Here is a 14,467-nt window from a genome sequence, read left to right as displayed (position 1 = left end):
AATTGAAGGAAGGTGATTAATAAGAGATCTTTTAGAAATAGAACCTATAGAACTTGCTAACGGATGGAATGTGGGGGTATGAGAAAAGGGCACACTGACTCTGGGTTTCAGACTTTCCTAACTGGATGGAAAGAGGTGCCCTTTGGTATTTTATCTGGGGAAGATAACTTGGGAAGGGTCAGGGAGAAGGAGCAGTTTTAAAGGTTTGAGGTATCTATTAGATATACAAGTGCTGGTATCAGTGGTCTGTTGGAAATGTGAATTTGGGGCCACAGGACTGCAGTGCAGAACCTGAGAAGTAGGCCCTAACGGTGAGAGGGGCCTTCTGGGACGCAAGGCCCCACACCCATCTCCCGGCTTATATCCACTCACAAGTACCATTTAGCTTCCATTGGCCCCAGACACACCTGTTTTCCTCTGGGACTGGTTTCTTCCTGGCTCCAGGCAATTTTCTCACCATTCACGCTGGCTTTTCCAGTTCTCTGGGAATTTGGGAAAGGTCTGAGAACAGTCCTGTTTCCCTTGTCAAAATCATCTTTGCTCAGGCATCCAGTGACTCAGTTTCCCTGGTCACAAACTGAGTTCCTCCTTGCCACAGGTCACCCTTCGCGCCATCACCGGAGATCTGCATATGTAAATGAATGATTAGAAATAATTAAGAGCTTAGTCAGTGGCTCTACTAGAAACAGAACCCAGGCGTCTTGACTCAGAAACTTAGAGTTTCCCTACCGCGCAGCAGACGCGGCGTCCACTCGGCGGCTCCGACCCTTTCCGGAGTTTTAGCAGTAGTAACAGAAGCTGATCCGGTTTCTTCTCGGCACCTTCGCGCTTCGCAGCCCTGCGCGAAGTCGGACGAGGCGTGGGCGGGACGGGGGCGGAGCTGAGCCAGGTCCGGGGCGGGGCTTTGGCGGGGGCGGGGCTTCCTCGAGTTCCGGAGTCGAGTCGCTCGCCTTGGCCGGATCGGAGATGCAGCCGCCGCCCCGAAAAGTGAGCTTGGCCTGGGAATGGGGACTCCTGGTGGGCTGGCGGAATGGTGGGAGTTAAGGGGCTCCGGAACCGCAGTGGGGGACAAGGAGTTGTAAGGGTTCAGGGCCTAACCCAGAAGTAACCCAGGAAACAGCCCAGCCCCTCCCCGGTCCCGCCCCCTCACCGCTCCCTGCGCGGAGTGTTTTTTCCAGGTCTCAGGCGCTGGGGGTCTTCATCCTCTTCTTACCCTCACAGGTGAAGCCGGCTCAGGAGGTGAAGCTTCGCTTCCTGGAGCAGCTGAGCATCCTTCAGACCCGGCAGCAGAGGGAGGCAGATTTACTGGAGGACATCAGGTAGCTTCTGATCCCCTCCACGTACCCCCCCACCTCCGCCGTTGCGCGCCCCGCCTCTCCTCAAACCTACATCCGTCGGATCTGGGCCGGGGAGGGGAGGCAGAGGGTGAAGAGTTCTCCACCCTGCCCATTACTGGCCCTCACTTTCGGCCTCCCTCTCCAGATACCAGATAGGACTTATCCTTCTTCCCACCCCAACACACAGAAACACGCACGTACCCTCCCTGAAACCCCTTGACCCCATACCACTCCCTCCACCACACAATCAAGCTTAGAGCAGAATCTTACCTCCCTCTTCCAGACCTGTTGGAAGGCTGGAGGACAATGTATTCAGGCCCCCATCAGTCCTCACGTCTGAGCCTAACTGATGGTTCTCCAGGGGTGGGGAGGATCCTGCTGAGGCTCTGAGCAATGAGGTGAGGTTGTTCTGGGTTGCAGCTGCCTGAGGTGATCTCAAGGACTCTCTCTTCAGTCTCATTTGCTCCTGGTATACTCACACTCTAGGCCTGGCTCCCCTCTTCCTCCTGCCCAGGCTGAGGAGAGGATTGAGGGTGGGAGAACAGGACTAAACTGTAACACCACTCTGCTCCATTTATCTCCACAGGTCCTACAGCAAGCAGAGGGCAGCCATTGAACGGGAGTATGGGCAGGTATGGAACTCCTTTCTCTGGACTTTGTCTTTTGTTCTAGCCTCCTTTAAACCACCAGCATTGTCTCTCCACACATTCTTCTGTTCTGGTCAAGAGCAAAGGCCTAAAGAGAGGGGTGTCAAATCTTTCTTGTGCTACTTGTTGGCTGTGTGATCTTGGACAAGGTACTTAGCCTTTCTTGGCCTTGACATCTTTCTCTGTACAATGGAAATAATAATTGTACCTTCACGTGGGGTTGTTGTAAGGATGGGATAGGTTAATGCATGTAAAGCACTTAGCAAAGTAAGTAGCACATAATATGCATCTGATGAATGGCGTTAGTATACTCTGATCCCATATTTTCCCAGTTGGTGAGAATCTTTGAGAGGTAACTGGGTCTATGATGACTTTCCCACCAGGCACTTCAGAAACTGGCTGGGCCATTCCTGAAGAGGGAAGGGCACCGGAGTGGGGAGATGGACAGCAGGTGGGTCCCATGGAGGTAGGGAGGTCAGGAGACCTAGAAGAGATGAGGAGCTCAGTCTCAGGAATCTATGGGAATAAAGAGTCAGTGAGGGGGGAGGGCACGTGAGCTGTAGGTAGAGCTGACACAGCAGCCAGAGAGGAGCTGACCCAGCAAGGACACTGTGGGTGCGGGCAGAGGGCATGAGTGATCCTTGTGGCTGAGCTAATGGGCTGATCGATTGATAGGCTCCCAGACAAGGGGGATGGGAAAGCACTCTGTCTCTTATGGTGTTGGGGTTGGGGGGGGTCTCATGAAGCTTTGGAGTGCTCTCCTCCTCAACACAGACCTTCTATGGGGAGAGGCAGGATGGTGTTTGGTGCCTGGCGCTGCCTGCTGGATGCCACCATGGCTGGGGGCCAAGCCCGGCTCCAGGCATCTGACCGATACCGTGACCTGGCAGGGGGCACAGGGCGGAGTGCCAAGGAGCAGGTGCTTAGGAAGGTATGTCTATGTGGATGGGATGAAGGAAGGGCTGGCTCAGGGCTGGGGTGATCCAGGTCAGGACTCTGTGTGTCCATGCCCCTAGGGAGCAGAGAACCTCCAGAGGGCACAAGCTGAGGTGCTGCAGTCTGTCCGGGAGCTGAGCCGAAGTCGGAAGCTGTATGGGCAGCGGGAACGTGTGTGGGCCTTGGCACAGGAGAAGGCGGCTGATGTCCAGGCTAGGTGGGGTCGTGTGGAGTTGGGAAGCCTGGCAGGAGGAGGGGATCCAAGGCATGACAGCCAGGCCTAAACTCGACTCCTCTTCCTTGCCTGCACAGACTGAACCGAAGTGACCATGGGCTCTTCCACACTCGAACCAGTCTCCAGAAACTCAGCACCAAGGTTTGGGGGATGTGGATATGAGGGAGGGCAGGAAGGAGGTGGGCAGAGTAGTCTCGTGGTTTGGAAACCAAGGGCATAAATCTGAGAGACTGGGACGAATCCAGGCTTCCCTACACCTTCAGTCCTTGACCTTGGTTAACCTAATCTCTCTGAATCTCATTTTCTTCATCTGTAACACGGAAATAGTGCATTTCTTTTTTATTCCTTTACTGTGCATTTATTGAGGATTCTATGGAGTTCCTGCTTTCAGAGTCTGGTGAATGCCAGACAGATAGTAAATAAACAAATAATCAGATTAAGTGAAAACAAAACAAGGTGCTATGATAAAGGGTAACAGGGTGTAATTTAGAGAGAAAGCTTCTCTGAATACATGGCTTGTCAAGAAGGAGCCAGCCATGCAAAGATCTAGGGGTGGAACATTCCAAGGAGAGGAAATGGTGAATTCAGGGGCTTTGAGATGGCAATAGCTTTGTGGGCTTGAGGAACCAAAAGAAGACTAGTGTGGCTGGAGTACTGTGAGCAAGGGGACAAGTACTGTGCAAACAGGTCAGAGAGGTCGCAGGACCAGCTCACGTGAAACCTGGTAAACCACAGTAAGGAGCAGTTGGGATTTTATTTTAAATGAACCCAGACACCACCGGTGCATCTTGAGCACGAGTTGTGAGTGTACAAAAGTTTTAGTATAGCACCAGGTGTATAGTAAGCACTCAATAATGTGAGAATCCATTCTGGATATGGATTGGCCTTGGAAGGACCCCAAGGGTCTAGCGGTCCCTGTTGACATATATTTTCTCTTCCCAGTTGTCTGCCCAATCAGCCCAGTACTCCCAGCAGCTGAGAGCAGCCCGCAACGAGTACCTGCTTAACCTGGTGGCCACCAATGCCCACCTTGACCACTACTACCAGGAGGAATTGCCAGCCCTGCTCAAGGCCAGTCCCAGCCCAGATACCCCTGCCTCTCAGAAGAGGGTGGCAGTGTGTGGGAGGGCCTGTCCTTTCTTCCCACCACTACCAGACTAGGTGGTGCTAGGGACCTAGCCTGCTTTGAGTGGGTAGAAGATAGATCCTCTGGTTCTGGTTCTAGTTCTAGCTGACTGCATGACATTGTGCAGAACACTTAACCCCTCTGAACCCCTCATCAGGGATAACTTCTGCTCTGCCTACTTTATAGACTAATGGGGCTCAGAGGAGAGAATAGATGTGAAAATGCTTTTTAAACTGTTAAGGTCTATGCATACGTGAGGGCCTATTATTAGAAGCAGTAATAATGTCTCATTCCTTCCCTCTTTCCAATTCCTCATGCCCGTACCAATCTAAACCTGGGCAGAGAGCCTACTTTGCAGTAGATGCTGGGGGAAGGGTAGTGTCATTATCTCAGGGTTCTCTCTAGGCCCTGGTCAGCGAGCTCTTGGAACACTTGAGGGACCCCCTGACCCTGCTAAGCCGCACTGAGCTGGAAGCTGCAGAGATGGCCCTGGAGCATGCCCGCCATGGAGCACAGGCAACCTCCCAGGTGAGGGCTGTGCCCTTTAAGACCTCCCCAGAGATCCTCTTTACCCTGCTCTTTCAGTACAGACCACCCACTGCATTATCTGCCTTCTTTCTTCCAAGAGGGGCTGGGGACAGGCTTAGAGAGGTAACCAGTGAGTGCCTACTTTGACCTTTTACAACCCCCCAGGTAAGCTGGGAGCAAGATTTGAAGCTTTTTCTTCAGGAGCCTGGAGTATTTTCCCCCACACCACCTCAGGAGTTTCAGCCTGCAGGGACTGATCAGGTGAGACCACTGTTCATTGGAACCAAACCACATGTAAAGGGGACTGTGGTTTAGGCCTCCTCCCTCATCATCCTTGTCCTGATAATGACTAGGTGACTGTTATGTGGCTTCAGAACTCTAGTTCACCTCCTTCCCACCAGGACACAAATAAACATATTTTATTCCACCTTTCCGGTCCTTGACTGCACTATCCTCATCGTTCTATCTCTATCCCTCAACCCAGATCCCATTTTGGGGACTCTCTGTGTCTCTGTGTCCACAGGAAGGCACACCTGTGTCTATATACATAGGTGTGTGCCCTCACCTCTTTGTCCCTGGAGGTCAGGACAGAAAGAAGAAAAAAGGAGGAGACTGTAGTGAAGGAGCAATATCAGGTCCTCCTCACAGTACCTGTGTTCATTGTTCATGCAGGTGTGTGCCTTGGAACTGGAGGGGGACGCAGGAGGCATGGCTGGGGACAGTAGCCTGGAGAAAGAGGTTCAGCGCTGGACGAGCCGAGCTGCCCGAGACTACAAGATCCAGAACCATGGGCATCGGGTGAGGTGGGGGGGGGGTGTAGGTATCATGGGTGGGCAGGAAGAGCTGAGAGATGGGAACCCTGGAATCAATGGGAATGTCATAGGGCTGCAGGCAGGAGGGGAGGGAAAGGTATATTAAGCCAACAGTGTGGCACAGTAGTTAAGAGCACTGGTTTTGGAGTTAGACCCACCTGGGTTCAAATCCTGCTCTCTTGTTTCCTAGTTATGTAACCCAGAGTGAGGGAGTGACTTAACCAACCTCTCTGGACCTCAGTTTCCTTATTATTAGAGTGGGGTTAATAATAGTAGCCACCTCATAGGGAAAATTAAATGACATAATACATGTGAAGCAAGTAGCAAAGTGCCATGTCCATAGTAAGTTGTCTCCCGTAGTATTTCTACCCACCCCTGTCCTCTGCCTTCCCAACCAGGTGCTGCAGCGGCTGGAGCAGAGGCGACAGCAGGCTCCAGAGCGGGAGGCTCCAGGCATAGAACAGCGGCTGCAGGAAGTGAGGGAGAGCATCCGGCGGGCACAGGTGAGATGTAGCCCTGTGGCTAGGGCCACTGAGATCCCACCCCCTTACACAACACTCTCCTCCACTGTCTCTGGATGGTGGGGAGTGGGTGGCAGGAGGTAGAAGGTGGACAAACTTGGGGAGGCTCCACCCACCTCCCAAAGGCAGGCCCAGCCATAGCCTTGATTGATCTCTCATCCTAATGCCAGGTGAGCCAGGTGAAGGGGGCTGCTCGGCTGGCCCTGCTACAAGGAGCTGGCCTAGATGTGCAGCGCTGGCTGAAACCAGCCATGACCCAGGCCCAGGATGAGGTGGAGCAGGAGCGACGGCTCAGTGAGGCCCGACTGTCCCAGAGGGACCTGTCTCCTACGGTGAGCACCCTTCGCTCCGTACCCATACACACCCAGGAAGGTAAAGGGTAGAACTCCGCAGTGGAGGGAAGACCCTGTAAAATGGGGATCATGACAGTACTTAAGTCAAAGAGGTTGTCGTGAGGCATGAATGAAATAAGTATAATTTTTTGCATAGTTTGTAGCATAGAGTGTCAGTGAACTTTTGTCATGAGTACAGTAAAACCTTGGTTTGCGAGCATAATTCGTTCCAGAAACGTGCTTGTAATCCAAAACACTTGTATATCAAAGTGAATTTCAAGAACCATTGGCTCAGTTGTGATCATGTGACATTCAGCATCACATAATACTCATATCGCAAGACATTGCTCATTTATCAAGTTAAAATATATTAGAAATATTTGCTCTTCTTGCAGAACACTCACAGAACAAGTTAATCACAATCTAAGATTTTACTTGTATAGGATTGTGGTTATGAACTAAGCTCTAAGTACAGATTATAAGTGGTTCGAATACCAGCCACTCTACTTATTAGCTGTGTGATCTTAGAAAGTGACCTAACCTTTCTGAGCCTCAGTTTCCTCCCAAGTAAAACGAGGTTTTCAGTTACGCAAAATATCACTGGGTCATTATGGAGATAAAATGAGGTGATATACATAAGATGTTTGGTGTTGTACCTGGCACAGATTAAGCACTCAGGACTAATTCTGTGGTGGTTGGTGTTACCCTGCTTGTGTTGATTTTGCTTTTGATAACATGGTGAACAGATCGGGGGGGTGCCACCTTGGGGAATGATCTGCCAGTGTTCTTTAAGAATAGAGTGGAGGAGTGGGAGATGAAATGGGTGCTTGAGAGTGTGGGGCCCCCCTATGATGTCTGTTGTCTGCCCCCTCCAGGCTGAGGATGCTGAGCTCTCGGACTTTGAGGAATGTGAGGAGACCGGGGAGCTCTTTGAGGAGCCTGTCCCCACAGCCTTGGCCACTAGGCCCCTTCCCTGCCCTGCACATGTGGTGTTTGGCTATCAGGTATCAGGTGGGCATGGGGGTGGTGACCTCCGACAGGTGGGGATGGGAGACAGCCAAGTCCTGAATCCTTCCTTGTGGGGCACAGGCAGGGCGTGAGGATGAGCTGACCATCACAGAGGGCGAGTGGCTGGAGGTCATAGAAGAGGGAGATGCTGATGAATGGGTCAAGGTGGGTATGGACCTTAGATCCAGATCCTGGTTGTGGGCAGGTGGGGAGGGTACAGTGGGAAGGTCTTCTCTATGGCTTGCAAGGATCCAGCCAGACAAAACTAGAAGCCTAAGGAGGAGGGCTAGGGCTATGGGCTGCTGAGGCAAGTCTGCTATCTGTTCACATTGCTGGGTGAACAGGCTCGAAACCAGCACGGCGAGGTAGGCTTTGTCCCTGAGCGGTATCTCAACTTCCCGGACCTCTCCTTCCCTGAGAGTGGCCATGACAGCGACAACCCCTCAGGGGCAGAGCCCACAGGTGAGAATGGGAAATTCTGGGTCTGGGGAGCGAGTGTTTGTGGCCCTGGGATATCATAGTCCTGGGGGCACTACCTTCCATCAACTCCCCTCAGCATCTCTCCTGGGCTTCTGCAGCTTTCCTGGCCCGTGCCCTATACAGCTACACGGGACAGAGTGCAGAGGAGCTGAGCTTCCCCGAGGGGGCACTTATCCGCCTGCTGCCCAGGGCCCAGGATGGAGTGGATGACGGCTTCTGGAGGGGAGAATTTGGGGGCCATGTTGGGGTCTTCCCCTCCCTGCTAGTGGAGGAGCTTCTTGGCCCCCCAGGGCCCCATGAACTCTCAGACCCTGAACAGGTGAGGCTTTCTTCTCCCTGGATCCCCAGACACCTCTGGGTTGACCCTCCCACTCCAGTGAGGCCCCATATTCATCTTAATGCCCCCTCCCTTCTCCGGGTTTACCTCCTATAGTGGCTTGGGTCTCCCAAAGGAGTTTGGCTGGGTAGAGAAGAAGGAAACCCAAACTGTCTTCATTAGAGTTTGATAGTCTTACTTCAGTGCTAGGTACATCTGAGTTCATTCCTACTGCATTACCTTGGGCAGTGATATAACCTCTGTGCTTTTGTCTTTACATGTAAAACAGGGTAATAATACCTGTGTCAGCAGCCCACTTGTCATGATTAGAGATAATGGAGGTAAAGCCCCTAGCACAGTGACCCACAGGAGGTTCTTTAATATATGGTACCTGTTGTTACAAGGAAAAGCCTTGGCGTGGTAGTCAGGAGACCAGTTCTAGTTGGGACTTGACCACTAACTGGCTCCATGCTTTTGGATAGATAGCTTAATCTGAGTCTCACCTCTAACAAAGAAAACATAAAAATCCCTACTTCATGGGATGGAGGTGAGGAATGAATTAATTAGTGTATATGAAGTGTCAGCAGAATGTCTGGGATATAGTTAAGTGTCAGTACATATTGGTTATTGAAGTGTATTATCAGCTAAGCCCCTACCTGGATATAAGCATTTGGTGGCTCTCCAAATTGAGAAGTGATGGGACAGGCATTGAAGACAAGGTGAGAGAAAAAGTTAATGAAATTTTCCCATATGCCAGGAATAACTCTGTGTGCTCCTTCTTCCCAGATGCTGCCATCCCCTTCTCCTCCCAGCTTCTCACCTCCTGTGCCCACCTGTGCCTTGGATGGAGCCCCTGCACCTGTGCTGCCTGTGGGTGAGTAGAGGGCATTGGAGGCCCTGGGAGTGGAAGAGACAGGAAGAAGGAGCAAGGTTATACTTGACTCCTCTGCCTGCCCTCAGGAACCTCCTCCCTCAGGCTCACAGAAGCATGATGGGGAGAAGAACTTGGGCTTTGAAGGCAGGTGCATTGTTCAGACTTTGCCTGTGACTTGCCAATGTGTGGTTTCAGGAGTGATGTGTAACCTGCCTGGGCCTTTACAGAGTGAGGAGAAAGGTCCCTACTTCACTGAGTTCTTGTGAGAGTTAGAAAGATGGGCCTAGCATTGTGCCTGGCACATAACACTCATGCACTTAGTAGCTGTTTTCTCATGATTATTATTTGACAAATTAGCCAGCTTCTCCCAGTGTTTTCCCAGTATGCATTCTCTGCCTCTAATGTTCTTGAATCCTACAAACGTCTTAGTGTGTATCATCATTTTCTTTCTTGGAATGTCTACCTTTTCTAAAACCTTCTGGCACTTCTATTTTCTTCATGGAGCTTCCCTCCTTGATTCCAGAGATCCCTGTGAGCATATTCTGTACCTCCTATACCTGTAGTTCACTTGGAATGGTTTAGCACTTATTCATTTTGTTTGTTGGTTTTTCACTCTTAGGTTCCTGGCATGGCCATTGGGAGTGGGAGTGCTGTGAATTCCATCTTCCCCTCTCTGGTACCTTGCACAGGGCTGATTATACAGCAGGTGCCAAATAAGTGTTGAGGATGGATGTAATGATGTATTTTATGGCTCAGATTAGTGACTATTCATTAATGCAACAAATACTTAGAGAGTACCACTGTCGTAAATGCTGGAGATGCAGCAGTGAACAAAATAAAGCCTGAAGACTGACTTGTGGTTCTTGTTTGCAGACCAAGACCTGGAATGTCCTGGACCCCTGGACATGATGGCACCTCGACTCAGGCCGGTAAGGGCCCCTCCCCTGGAGGAGATTGTGTCATTCCAACTTGTCCTGTTTTGTCTAGGGGTTTGAGGAAATGGACAGGGATATCCCCAACGGACGCTTCTGGAGCACTGACTGTGTGTTCCCTACAGATGCGTCCACCACCTCCCCCACCAGCTAAAGCCCCGGATCCTGGCCACCCAGATCCTCTCACCTGAAGCCAGGGGACTGCTGTCCCCCAGTGATGCTGCTGTCCCTATTTCCACGATGTCAGAGACCACCCCCTCAATGATCTGAAGTGACCAAGCCAAAAGCTGGAGTCTCCCCCATCTCTACTCTCACCTCCAGGAATAGAAACTTTTCTTCTCCCCCTTTCTGGGGTTGGAACTCACTCCCCCCCCGATTGTCCTCCTGTTATTTCTAGGGCTGGAACTCCCCCTTTTTCTTCTGCCACCACCCCATCTCTAAGTGGGTTAAATATCTAGAAATCTCTGGGGCTGGAACCAATTCTCCAAAGTCTTGAGTGGCTCCAGCCCATCTGTGTCTCCACCCTGGCTCTGTGACCCACCCCACTCCAGATGCCATGGCCACTGGGTTTGGGGGCTGGAACAGGGGCAAGCCTGTCAAAAGGAGCTGGAGCCAGTATGCAAAACAGCTGTAATGGTCTGAGCGGATTTATTGACAGTGAATAAAGGGCACTAAGCCCAAGCCAGGGCCTGGGCCTCTTGTGCCAAGAGGGCAGGGGGCCTATGGTGCTATTGCTTTAGGGGCCCACCAAGGGCAGGGGCCTGCTCCCAGCTGCCACGCTCTAGCAAATGGAGCGAGGTGATGGGGAAGGGGTCAGGCAGCCTGTTGGCAGGCAGGGGAAGTGAAAGAGACTGAGGGATGGGGGTGGGGAGACTTCTCCTGAGGTCCCCCAGACTGAGACCATGCAACTCCAGGTGGAAGTAGAGCTGGTTCCTCAGCTGAGGGCAGTGCTGTCCAGTGGAGAGGAGGGCCTTCATGCCCACCCACCCCCGGCCCTGCCAGCTGGTAGTCCATCAGTACAGTGAAGAAGGAGGCTTGGAGGAGAGGAAGGGTAACAGTGTTGCTTCCTATTCAAGCTGTGTCTCAGCTTTTACCCAGGGGCTACAGGACCTTCCCTACCTCCTGGGGCACATGCCCACTCCCCACCACTAAACCAAAGAATGTGTAGCAAAGGCCAACCCTGGGAGTGCAGAGAGCCAATGGGCTTAGGTAGTTTAAGTAGAGAGTGGGAGGATGAGATTATCTGACTTGGGGCCCAGGCAGACTCACCTCACACACCCCCTGCTCCTCGTGGTGCAGACACCTGTGAGAGAGAAGTGGTCAACAATGGGAGAACAGGATGTGGGTCATATCAGGGCCACCTCCCCTTCAATCCAGGGTAGGAGGCAATAAGAGCTGAGCCCACCATAGCCCTGCCCATGTCTTCCTACCTGGTGATCTGTGGTGTCCAGTTTGCTTGGCTGTCCAATTGCCTCTCGACTGGCCAGTCCTGGGCTTGGGCCCTTCCCTCCAGCCCCTAGAACTGACTCTGCAGAGGCTCTAGGGTTGCCCTCAAGTGTACAAGGGACTAAGCTACTGTCCCTGAGTCCTCCATTCTGCACCAAGGGACTGGCGAGGGCCAGGGGCTGTGGCCTCTCAGGGGGCAGGCTCTCAATGGCAGGTGTCCCTGCCCTGGGATGCCCTCCCCCAGACCCCTGACTACCCCCTATGTCCTGCCCTCCACCAGACCCCCAGCTCCTGTCTGTGGGAGAGCCATCACGATGCTCATGTAGTCCATAGCGCTTCTCTATGTGTGTCACCCGGAACCTGGGAAGGGAGAGAACACTGGGGCTTAGGACCATAACTCAGAGGCTGCTCAGCTTCCCTTTAGCCAGGGACATCCTGGGTTTCATGGCCACTTCCTTCTGGCCTAGGGCAGGGGAGACCTCCCCCAGATGGTGGGGCATACTGTGTAGCCTGACTCCTGCTGTAGTTCACAGTCTAGGAGAACAGAGCTGGGGACCACCTTTGGAATGAGGTGCCTGATCATTGGGGCTCCCACCTCAAACTCCCTTTCCCTGGGGCTTTCTATCCCCACCTGCCCACAGAGAACACAGTGGTCTCCCCAGGCCGGGGGCGGCTCTTTCCTTCCTTGGAGCGTCCCTGACGGACAAGTGGGGGCCTCTTGTTGCGGCTACAGTGGATGCAAGGGGCAGCAGACCCCAGATGCACTGTGTGATGATGGGAGGGGGTTCCGTCCTGCAGGCTGGAGGTAGCATCCACGCTGGACAATAGGGAAGAGGGGAGCAGGAGTGACATTACCATTTCCTTTCCTGTTCCATTTGCTCCTGTCCTTTTTGCTTCTTAAAACATCAGATGCCTCACCTTCCCCAGGCCCCAACACTATTGTATTTATCTAATAAACGCAATATTAAGACGTTAGTGATCATGTGTTCTCCCTCCCAGGGTTGTTTGCTGAAAGCGGGCAATGTTTAACCCAAAAGAGTGGCACAAGGGATAAAGGTTAGGCTTGATGACATCCAGATGGAAGTATAATTTGAAGGAACTCAGATTCCTACAAAACTTCTTTCTTCCTATAGGTTAGCCACCTTTGCGTTCCCCCCACCCCAAACATGCGAAGAAAGGATTGTGCTGGAGGAGAGGGTACTCTCCAAGGCAAGCTAAGTCATGCTGGCCCTTGTTTCCAGCTCACCTGGACAGCTGCACTGTCCCTTCTCCTTCACTGTCCCCCAGCATCTCCTTCAAGGCCTCAGCATTGGCTGAGAGGAGAAGGAAAAGAGGGAGTCAGTGGAGGTGGAGGTCAGGGCAAGAGAAAATTGACTGGGGACTGGGTGGGGGGGTGGGTTGCGGGGCAGGGAGAGCAAAGGGCCAGACTACACCCACCTTCATTTTGGATGATGCAGCGAACAATCCTCTCTACTGTGTCCTCATTCATGTCATCGTCCTCAGCTGAAGCATGAGAGGTTGGCAAGGAAGCAGGAAATGAGTCAGCTTTGCGTGGACATTACCTGGTGGCTTCTGTGGCTTATTGCCCAAGATCTATCCTTTTGTTTGCCATCATGCTGCATGTTAGCATTTCAGGGGTCAGGGCAGTAAAGATGGGAAAGGTAAGTGGGAGCCCAAGACTACCAACAGTGAGCCCTTCCCACCCATCCTGCCTTTTCTAGCCTTGCTTTCAGGATGGTGTCATCCCACTTGCAGACTCAAGAAAGCATCATTAAGCCTCCCTGAAGGCATGGTAAGGGTTTGGCCTGGGTCTCTTGGCCAGGTAGGCAGAAAGAGGTGTGGGGTGAAGGGTATGGGAGAAAGGTGACTGAGCCAGGTTCTAGGCTCCTCACTCACGGGGCTGGAGCTGGGCATCGTCAGGCTCCGAGCCCCTCGACGTGCGGCAGCGGTAGCCCTTCTTCTTGAGCACGTGGCAGATCATGAAGCCTACGAGGCCCATGAGGAAGAAGACCAGCACAAGCAGGAAGAGCATGTACAGCCCATGTTGGGGCGGTTCCAGGTCAGGCTGTGGTTCCGACATGAGGCCCTGGGGGGCGAGCGCGGGCCAGGGCGCCTCCTGGGGTTAGGGGGCTGCAGCTAGGGACTGGGGGAGGGATAGGAATTCGGTCCTCAGGATCCGAAACTGACAAGCCTCGGAGGTCCGGCCCCACCCCCCTACCCAACCAAGGAGCTGTCCGTGTCAGGGGTGCTGGTCCGGGGCCGGGGTGCCAGACGGCGGATGCGCAAGCCCTCTTCCGCGACCCTGATCCTGCTTCCCCGACGCCCAGAGCGTTCCCCTTTCCAGCTTGTCCTGCGCTTCCGTCCCTCCCAAGGACACTGCAGAGCGAGATGGGACGGAATTCTCAGGCGGTCGGCTTAAGAATCGCGCCTGAGTCAGCGTCCGCACCTCCTCCGCGCTGGCCTGAGCCAGGCCTCTGCAGCCCCCTCCCCTGCGGGTATTCCGCACAATGCCACCCCTTTGGGTTCCTCCCATCCAGGCCACCTGGCCCACTCGGTACCGGTGGTTTGGTTCTGGCTCCGGCTCCAGCTCGGGTTCCTGCTCCAGGGGCGTCCTAGTCCGGCTCAGGGCCCCCGACGCCCTCCCGGCGCTCATCCCTTGCTTCCTCCCCCTCCCCCCTTCGCCGCCTCACCGGCTCCGGGCTGCGGCTGCAGATACCGGTGCCGCGGCAGGCGGGGGGAGGGAAGGATGAAGAGGGATGCGGGCTGGTTGGGAGCGGAGGCAGGCTTCGGACAACTCCGACTGTGGGAAGGGGAAGGAGATGGGGGTGGGGGCGCTGCCGCAGCCTCCCTAGGTTCCCAAATGCCTTCGCCAGTCGCCAGCCCAGGACCAGGGGGCGGAGCGCAGGTGTGCGGGGCGGAGAGCTAGAGCCTTGCGCG

General features: G+C 53.5%; 2 protein-coding genes across 4 annotated transcripts; one reads left to right on the top strand and one right to left on the bottom strand.

The window, feature by feature from the left end:
* Window positions 1–908: 908 nt before the first annotated feature.
* FCHSD1 (FCH and double SH3 domains 1) lies at window positions 909–12,505 on the top strand. Of its 2 annotated transcripts, XM_049648497.1 has the most exons (20): window positions 909–987; window positions 1,222–1,319; window positions 1,924–1,969; window positions 2,368–2,435; window positions 2,780–2,915; window positions 3,001–3,137; window positions 3,233–3,296; window positions 4,098–4,226; window positions 4,687–4,809; window positions 4,975–5,070; window positions 5,482–5,607; window positions 6,020–6,124; window positions 6,313–6,474; window positions 7,350–7,478; window positions 7,564–7,647; window positions 7,827–7,944; window positions 8,061–8,281; window positions 9,065–9,152; window positions 10,026–10,081; window positions 10,210–12,505. In XM_049648497.1, the coding sequence occupies exons 1-20, from the start codon at window positions 967–969 to the stop codon at window positions 10,273–10,275; spliced, it is 2,073 nt and encodes a 690-aa protein (XP_049504454.1). In that variant the 5' UTR covers window positions 909–966; the 3' UTR covers window positions 10,276–12,505. The 2 variants fall into 2 exon arrangements, with proteins under 2 accessions (XP_049504454.1, XP_049504455.1); XM_049648498.1 differs by lacking the exon at window positions 8,061–8,281.
* On the bottom strand, window positions 11,029–14,178 carry RELL2 (RELT like 2). Of its 2 annotated transcripts, XM_049648512.1 has the most exons (7): window positions 13,427–13,627; window positions 12,968–13,033; window positions 12,777–12,843; window positions 12,162–12,347; window positions 11,515–11,890; window positions 11,354–11,387; window positions 11,029–11,118 (listed from the first exon to the last, which is right to left on the bottom strand). In XM_049648512.1, the coding sequence occupies exons 1-6, from the start codon at window positions 13,608–13,610 to the stop codon at window positions 11,355–11,357; spliced, it is 912 nt and encodes a 303-aa protein (XP_049504469.1). In that variant the 5' UTR covers window positions 13,611–13,627; the 3' UTR covers window positions 11,029–11,118; window position 11,354. The 2 variants fall into 2 exon arrangements, with proteins under 2 accessions (XP_049504469.1, XP_049504468.1); XM_049648511.1 differs by lacking the exons at window positions 11,029–11,118; window positions 11,354–11,387 and adding an exon at window positions 14,089–14,178 and having other exon boundaries at window positions 11,431–11,890; window positions 13,427–13,673.
* Window positions 14,179–14,467: the final 289 nt, after the last annotated feature.

Source organism: Panthera uncia, assembly GCF_023721935.1.
Source record: "Panthera uncia isolate 11264 chromosome A1 unlocalized genomic scaffold, Puncia_PCG_1.0 HiC_scaffold_17, whole genome shotgun sequence".
In the NCBI taxonomy this organism is placed as follows: domain Eukaryota; kingdom Metazoa; phylum Chordata; class Mammalia; order Carnivora; family Felidae; genus Panthera; species Panthera uncia.
This window is presented reverse-complemented; position numbering and strand designations above follow the sequence as displayed.